The 9,138-nt window shown below is 37.8% G+C and overlaps 1 protein-coding gene across 1 annotated transcript in view; it reads right to left on the bottom strand.

Moving 5' to 3' along the window:
* The window catches only part of LOC104620156 (secretory phospholipase A2 receptor-like), a 38,433-nt gene that overhangs the window by 12,418 nt on the left and 16,877 nt on the right, over positions 1–9,138 (bottom strand). Inside the window, 9 exon segments of the mRNA XM_010286284.1 lie at positions 1–55; positions 441–505; positions 3,838–3,995; positions 4,497–4,532; positions 5,003–5,135; positions 6,116–6,200; positions 6,658–6,803; positions 7,098–7,300; positions 8,341–8,510. Of these exon segments, the coding sequence (XP_010284586.1) occupies positions 1–55; positions 441–505; positions 3,838–3,995; positions 4,497–4,532; positions 5,003–5,135; positions 6,116–6,200; positions 6,658–6,803; positions 7,098–7,300; positions 8,341–8,510 (1,051 nt within the window).

Genomic DNA, 9,138 nt, shown 5'->3' with positions numbered 1-9,138 from the left:
TCTTTCCCTCCCTTCATTCCAGTTCTGGTACGTTACTGGTGATTCATCTCTCCAGCTGCACAGAAATGTTGACAGTGTAGTTACAATTTTTCCTATCCTTACCTAAAAAGACACCCGCTATTAAAAGCGGTTTTAAGGAGATACAAGGTAGAAAGTGCCCCTTTATTAACTAAGCGTTAAAAAAAAACCAGACAACCAACAACAAAGTTGATAGTCATGTCTTTGACTCGTATCTTTTATACTCGTTTCAGATGAAATACTGTAACATGGAGATAAATTAAGGGTAATATATTCTGAATAATATTTACGTGAGAACCGAAGTTGTCTCTTCAATATCCCGCTCAGTCGTCAAACTCTTTCAGTCCATCAGACTGAATGGCAGCCTGTAAACAGGGCATGCCAAGTACAACTCACAGCAGCTGAGGTGTAGGTATTCTTACCGAAATTCATCACTGAAGTTGTCTGCGTGCAATCCAATCCACCAGTGAACATCACTATTCGACAGCTATAAAAAAATGTTTTGCCATCTGTTTAGCTGTTGTTGCCCTCTTATCAAAGCATTAACAAACTCCTAAAGTCAGACTCTGTATTCACACAAATAGCATCTCCATTGGGTTCCAATGGGAAGAACAGGAACTAAATCCTGCCTGTGTTAATTTATGTCACTTCATTAAGGTTATTCACATTAAGTAGAGCACGATTTAGCCCCCAGTTTCCACTGGACTGCTGAAGTATCTTCTGTAAACTAGGAATTTACAATTTTAGGAATTTAGGGCCTATCTGGCTTGAAAAGGACCCTAGTCTTAGAATCATAAAATCTTTGGGTTGGAAGGGACCTTTCAAGGTCATCTAGTCCAACCTCCCTGCAACGAGCAGGGACATCTTCCACTACAGCAGGTTGCTCAGAGCCCCGTCCAGCCTGACCTGGAATGTTTCCAGGGATGGGGCATCCACCACCTCTCTGGGCAACCTGGGCCAGAGTTTCACCACCCTTGTGAAAAATTTCTGCCTTACATCTAGTCTAAATCTACCCTCTTTCAGTTTAAAACCATTACCCCTTCTCCTATCGCAACAGGTCCTGCTAAAAAGCCTGTCCCCACCTTTCTTATCAGCCCCCTTTAAGTACTTGAAAGCTGCAGTAAGGTCTCCCCAGAGCCTTCTCTTCTCCAGGCTGAACAACCCCAACTCTCTCAGCCTGTCCTCACAGGAGAGGTGCTCCATCCCTCTCATCATTTTTGTGGGCCAGAATTTGTTTTTCCCTAACTCCTAAAAATAGACAATAGCAAATATTTCCTTTTAGAATTAATATACTGCTGGTCCTTTATGTTTCAAAAATGTTTTCTATGAACATTGATTGACTTTGTATGGTTCATACAAGAGACTCCTACAGATGCTTTCCAGACTGATTGTTCTTCTCAGGAACGGGTCTAGACCTCCACTCCTAAAAGGCAAAGTATTATGGAAAAGTCACAGAAATAATGTAATTCAAACAGCCACTTATTACTGCTGTGCTGACTTGATTCTGCCTTAAACTATGAACAAGCTTCACTTTCAGTTAGCCACTCAGTAGTCAGAGTTTTGGGTTCTTTGGGAAAGAGCCAACAAAACAAAACAAAACAAAACAAAGAGTTCTGAATGTGCAGGACACTGGAAAAGCCACCCTGTCTCTGAGAAGCATTTATTTTTTTCCAGAAGGAACTGAAGTGCAGCCTGTGTTGTGGCAGCCACGCTGTCCTTGGAGTTATAGTTAGGATTTCACCGGCTTACAGCTTCTATAGCAATATCAAATGAAGAAAGTAGACATTTCTGACAAAGAGGAGACTCAGGAATGCTACCAGATTTGGTATTGCCTGGCCCTGGGTTTAGTTTTCTAATCACAGCACTCAGCCTACACATTAGTTTTTAAAGAAACAGTGAAAAATACAAACCCAAATTCCATGCTAAGAAATTTTGACCAAGTTTTCTAATGACACATGCAAAGTCTATTCAGACTGCTGAGCATCACTTTAGTGACTGCCATCCTTACTCCTGCTTCCACAGGAAACCGGTTACAATCACTTAGGGACACACCTGGCTATACTGGGAAAGCTTAGCCAAAGGCAGCAGGCTTTAAAAGAGCTGTGTGTGCTATACTCTGAGACAAAACTTCAAGGAAGTTAACCAGATTTCCAGTGCTAAGGGGGTAAACTTGGCTTTTTCATTGCAGAATGCTCATAAACTGCCAAAACACTCACTAATTTTAATTATAATTAAAGATCTGCTTTTAAAAGATCTCTTGTAAGTAAAAGTGACTTTAAAGCAGCATTCCCATTAGCCACTTTAACTGATCTTAAGTTGGAAAAATACATCTTTTTTTGAAGTTACATAATTTTTGAAGTCATAAACATTCAGTGTTAGGTAAGGCAGTACTTACATCACAATCTCTAGTAGGTGTGGAAGCAGACAACCCAGCTAGTTACGTTGCTCTTTCATTATAAGCTATTACTGCCATGAACTGTTGGTTTAAATCCAGTTCATCATGTTTTAATACAAAATTACTTAAATAGCAGATAAAAATCATGCATCATTTCTTGGAAACTTAAAAAGCTCGTCTTACTACAACACAATCTACTTATGCTTTCTAGAATAAGTTAAAAGCAGAGAAGGCAATACACAGTGCAAGCAAAACTAATTGCAGGGCAAGAGCTTTTCTACCCAGCACTTATTGCTCTTTTAAAGATTATGCTATGATATCCCTTTACATTAGAGCCACAGAATTTTGCCCTCAGTGAGGCAGACAGATTATTTTTATTCAAATTTTTTTTAAAATTTTCCTTATTTTGCTTTTACTGAGCACACCTAAAAGAAAACAGACTTAGTTTCTTGGGAATTCATCTGCTTCTGCAGCTATTTCTCAAACAGCTGCAGAATCTGTTTGTTACATCAGAGTGGTTCTACAGAAATTCTGCTTTCATCCAGAGGAGGGTATTTAGAGGCAGATACCTTTTTTCCCATATAAATATCCATAGTCACAAAGGGGTTTAATTCAGGAGACTTCATACAAATGTGTGGATACATGGGAACGTTGCCCTAGCTGGCGTACACAGAGGAAAAGGTAATCTATTTTCCATGGTCATATGCACTCACCTCTATGGTTTAGAGTTCTAGATTTAATTAAGGTGCAGAGAGATTGGCAATTCTTCATTCTTGGCCAGCTCTCCCCAGTAGTAACCTTTCAAATCATCATGTTGAAGATTGAAACTATGAAGACCATTTCAACACCTGGACTTACTGCCCACGTCATGCTAATATACCCACTGGAATGTCCCTCCATATTGCTACCTGGTGACCAGCTGCAAGTTACTGAACGGGAGCAGAGTGTAACTGTGGAACTGTGCAGGATCAGGGGACATGCCGGTGGATGCAGAACTGCGGGGCGAACACCTGAGGAACCACGACAGGGCCCCTTGGTCATGGAGGGGTAGGGGAAGAAGAGGAAACAGAGAAGGATGTACACCACATGTGAAACAAACCTTTCCCATTACCCCTAATTACTTTCATAACTTTGGGATAGGAAGCTGGTTTTTGCTCCTCTTGGGTCTTTCAAGGCAGACTGACCAACTTGCTCACTAGCAGAGATGATTCTGCGGATTCTGAAATGTTACTGACTTCTTTAGCTAAATAGGGCTTCAGGGAGGAATGTGGGAAATGAAAACAGCAAGAAAATTATTTCTAAAGTAAAATGTCTTTCAGATTCTACCCTGGAGCACCAGGCAGCTAGATATTCCAAAAGATGCAACAGAAATAAGCCAGTTACTGCCTGACGGTTTGTTTTTAAAAAGGTGTAATTTTTGTTACCTTCTTAATTTTATTTTGAATAAAAGCTTGTTCACCAGAAGAATTTATTGTTGCCATTCCACTGCGAAGCCAGCCACAGACAAACTCATAGGTTTCCCAGTCCGTAGGACTAACATGGAAAAGATATTCTGCTCCTTGATAATATGACCACGGCAGTTCTAGAAAACAAGCAGAAGAGTCAGTGGTATGCGGGCGTAAAAGCTCATTTCAAGTCTCATTCTTTGTGACCCCCGTGGCCCACCTTCAGAGGACAAATATGCCACAAATAACAGTAGAACCACGTTTAACATATCAATTTATGAATAAAAAATGCACTATGAGTACATTTTAAAAAAAATATTCTATCCTGTGACACTGCAGTAATATTAAAAGAGTTGCCCAGCCTTTGCAAAAAGGCAGTTTTAATGTGATGGAGCAGTTATCAAAATCCTGTGCTTATTACTGGCAACATTCCTTTACCTAATTGAAGTAGAATCTGATGTTTCAGTGTTCCTAAACAAAAGTGTGGCAGATTTTGATCTATAGCAACAAGTTCCTACAAAGTTCCTTAATGTAAATTTTTAAGTCAGACATTTTAGTTATTTTATTTTTACCAATGGCTGAAGTGGTATTTCCAAGTTATAATGTTTCACAATGTGGGGGAAATAAAAAAATCATACCAGCTATGTACCAATCTGGATTCTTTGGTTTAACACCTGCAAAAAATACATAAATAAATTAAAACATTGCTGATTAAGAATGAAAAGAGATATTTCACTGAAATTGCTTTCACCACATGGTAAGGATTTAATCAAAATCATGAATAATATTGCTATTCTTATTCAGGGACAAAAAAAGGAGTTAAACATGGAATAAAATAAAATAATTGCCACACTTACTAAACAACATTTTTAGTAACCTTTATAAATAAGAACTTTGATTAACTCCTGCTAACTAACTGCTAATCATTGCTATCCATTTTTAAACTGACTGCACATATTAGACCTATTAACTGGCCACCAAACCTTAATGGCCACATACAGCTTTGCCATGATTTCATGCAGAAGACTAATGAGGAGAACTCCAGATGTGGCTAAAAAGCAGGCTTTTAGATTTTTTTTTCCTTATCTCTCCTGAATTGCAAGTAATGGGTATAATAGACAATGTATGTTAATTAACATTTCACCTTTTGGTATTTTGCATATCCATTCACGCTTTTCATTGCAGTGTGCTGGAAAGACCGTTCTATTTACTTTGAACACACCGCAGTTTCTTGAGTCATCTTCAACATACTTGCTCTCCAAAAACGAAGATACAACCTGAAAACAGCACATCCATTACCTTTCAATGACAGTTCAAGATGAAGAACTTCAAAATCTCATTATAGAGAAAAAGGAAGGATTTGGAGATGTGTGTGGTAAGAACATCATACGCAACAATTAGAGGACCACCTAAATTACGGTGGTAAAATCCTAAAAATAGGGTCCACAATCATGTTCTATCAATGTCCTGTTCAACTTTACCATCTTATATCTTCTTTGTAAAAATAGTTGAATAGCTAAGAATTTTTTGACATGATAAGAGTAGTTGCCCACATTTAACAGCCTTTGCTTTGGTTCAACACTTTATATGACTGAACTTTGCAATTGCAGTCTGAAATTACTTAAGTAAGGATGGCAGAACTGGCACTGTTCTTTAAGGCTGAAAACCAATTACATAAAAAATGACCTTCTTCAGTTGTTTGATGTTTAAATCCCAGATATTAACAATATGAGGCATGTGGCACCGTCTTCAAGGATGCAAAATCAAAAGTGGTATTAAAAAAGGAAAGACATACCTCTGAATGCAGGCATGAATCTAACAGTCACCGAGCAAATAAAGCATGTAAGCACAGCTCTAAGGCTTTCCAATGTGTGTGCATGGGGATAGATGTAAATATTTGTATATAAGTTTATATATGTATATATGTGTAAATATACATGCTCACACATACGTGTTTGCTCTGCATATGCCTGGTCCTGGGCTAAAATGCAACGTGCTTTGCAGGAAAGCACACATCTTCAAAACTTTATAATCCTACCAAATTCCTTTTGCAGTTGCACGGCCCCTTTGCACAGGCTGCTATCTTATTAGTAGTCTACTATTGATCTTACTGTAACAATTACTTTAAGTGAAGTATGTGGACATGAAAACTAAACAGCTTTCCTGGCCAACGTTTGCTCACAAGGCTTATTTTTGTGAACTGATGCTCAGATATGACTTGAAAGGTTACTGAAATATATAGTATACAGATAGTTACAGGTGTTCTGTCAGACCACTGCCATGTCCCTCCAGAAAGCGGGTTTCTTTTATTAAATCCAATCCAGAACTGCCTTTCTTCTGTCCTATGATGGAAACAAAGAAAATAACATTTCTCATGCACTTTTTCCTTAGCCATTTCAGAAATGATTTTTTAAATAGTGCAAACACCCATATTAATTTCTTCTTGAATTTAATATATCATTCTGTAATACATCTCTTGACTTCTTAGTATCCTTGAAGTAAACATTTAAAATAGGATTAAAATTGCTGAACCTCCATTTCAATGGGGAATGTTAACTCACAAGAATATCACCTTGACATTAACAGTTGCTCAACATCTACTACAAAGATCATCTTCAAAAAGAATCACATTTCAGTGTTGCTAATACACTTTTCACCCATTTCTAAGTTCATAGAGTTCTCTAGAGTAGAGACTTCTTCAGCCACTAGTAAAGAAGATGGAAGAACCTAAACTGAAGATTATTTTTACATATTAGTACGATTAAGATAAATTTTGTTGGTGTTAAAAAATATATGTACCTATCAAAAATGGTATATAATAAATTGTTTAAAAATGTCTCTTCATAGATATGGCTAAAACTAGCAAGATGTGCTCCAAAATCTTGGCATAATGCTTCTGCTTCATCCCATGTTCTTCTCATCAGAACTTTTTCATTGTGAAATATCTGTAATAAAATAAACACTGTCATAAATGTTATTGATTTTGGAGAGCAGTTGTTTCAGAAACCTATAAAAATCAAATATTATTCACAGTTTTTCCTACAGTAAAACCATGTGTATTCCAAGTATAGTTCTGATTTGTAAGACTTTCACTCACTTTAAAATGCAGTGATGGATGGCAACAATTAATTTTTGTTTGTTGAGTGAAAGAATTAACAATCTATCAAAAATATTTTAGGAACAGTGTATCCCTAAGCTGATGTAAAATCAGAAAAATTCAAAGCAAGTTTGTCACATACCTTGTAGCAGTTGAGCAGATTAGCTTCTGACTCCCATCCAAAATAGCAGGAACTCAAATGTTTTTGAAAAGTAAGTTCAGGTTCTTCATAAGAATTGACTTTTTGCTTGCACAATGACATTGCTTTGAAGTTCTTACAGCTTTTCACCTCCCAGTAGCCAATGGGGTGCTGCCCTCGCATAGCCACACAGCCTCCAGAATGACCTAGACATGGGAATAAGTGTTGAGTATCACAATAAAGCATTTGAATTTTGTGAATTTTTGGTGAAGTGACTCTTATTGGCATCAGGTTCTGGATAAAACGTCAATGAACTTATGAAAGCAGGAAATTCTCTGGTCAGCGACCAGTTTACAGGCCTGTCTTGGCTAACTTGAGCTTGTAAAATGAACCATGACTAAGGGTTCCTCTCACAAAATGCAGGAGAAGAAATGCAATTTAAAATAGTACTTTTGCAAACTGCAGTAGTAAAGCAATAAATGTGGAGTCCAAAACAGAGAAGCAATTAGTGAAATGGAGTGTCTTTATTATTATGTCCCTATTCTCAGGTACTGCTAAGGGTTTTATGTTTCAAAGCTTGAAAAACAATTTAATTTTTTCATTTTTTGTGTTCTTGGAATGTTTTCCTTTGGATTACAATAAAACAAGAAAAATCAAACAAGCAAACCAAGTATCAGCAAACGAAAGGGGAAGAAGGAACTTCCACACAGTGCTCTTATTGACAGGAATGTATCTAAAGCAATCTCTGCCCTCCTTTTTTCATTATAAAATGCAAATTACAAACTGTGACTGCTACTGAATAAAATACTTTACTACTCTGGGACCTTTTGCTGGTAGTCTCAAGAAGCGCTGATGAAAAACATCTCACAGAAAAAGAAAAATTTCAGGGGTTAGCTGTGTCTGCAACGAGAGCGCGGCTGTTAATTTTCCCCCTGGTGACACCGGAGGGTGGGAAGTGTGACGTCCAGCATCCTGCCAAAACCGGGGAGCCCATGACAACAGCAGCACCCGGGTGGAAAGTGGGGAAGGAAGCTCCAGCTTCTCCATGACTGCCAACTCATCTAACTCAATCCGTGGTAGGAAGTTACAGAGTTGACAGAAAATGTAAGCTCATCTCTCTGCTCTCTTGACCGAGCAGGGATGAAAGGACCAGGACTTCAGTCACTGCTAAGCCACTGGTGGCAAGGGGAAGAGAATGCACTGCCTCCCTCCGCGCCATTCCTCTTTTTATTGGTGTGTTACTCACGTGGCTGGTACTTGTTCCAGTTTGTGTAGCTCACGGAGCGATTCTTTCCCACTGTACTTAGCCAAAAGTATTCTCCTGTGTTGTTAAGGTCTTGCAATCCGATCCAAAAATAAGTTCTCTCAGCTTTTACCACGCTATGGATCATGCTGTTGATAAAAGCTTGTTCAAACCTTAATAAAATAACGAAGACAAAAAGTTTATTAGAATAAAATAGGTCAATTGGTATTTCAGTGAATAGCTCTCATGAAATTATTTAATTATGCAAGAAGAGAAAAATATACGAGAGGTACTTAATTTTATTATAGAATGTTATGGGGAACTTCAGGCACAAGTCTGTAGCATAAACCACAATTCTTCCCTATTTTTTTTCAGCATTTGGGCACATAGAAGATACAGTAGATTAAGATCTTATAAGCTCAATGCTTGAACTACAAGATGTAAAGACAGAATATATTAATGATGCATAAATAAAAATAAGAAACTCCTTGTATAACGGAGAAAAGATAGTGCGTCTGAAAATGCTACAGAAGAAAGAAAAGGAAAAGCTCCGCACAGAAGTATCCTACTGGAACTGGACACACAAACTAAAGCTAAGAAACCAGAGCTGACGGACTCAAAGCACTAGCTGATCTGACTACAGCAGGAATCACTTTTTCCTTCCTCCCTTCTCGCATAATTTCTTCATCAAAGTTGTGTGAGAGATTTACACTTTTTTGCAAGTAATAACTGTCGCATATAGTAACCCATTTGTCACTTAATGTATTCAGATATAATTGGTATAATATTATACAAAAATGC

The sequence above is a fragment of the Phaethon lepturus genome, unplaced genomic scaffold (assembly GCF_000687285.1).
Source record: "Phaethon lepturus isolate BGI_N335 unplaced genomic scaffold, ASM68728v1 scaffold6384, whole genome shotgun sequence".
In the NCBI taxonomy this organism is placed as follows: Eukaryota; Metazoa; Chordata; class Aves; order Phaethontiformes; family Phaethontidae; genus Phaethon; species Phaethon lepturus.
The sequence above is the reverse complement of the archived record's forward strand: the minus strand, read 5'-3'. Positions and strand labels throughout refer to the sequence as shown.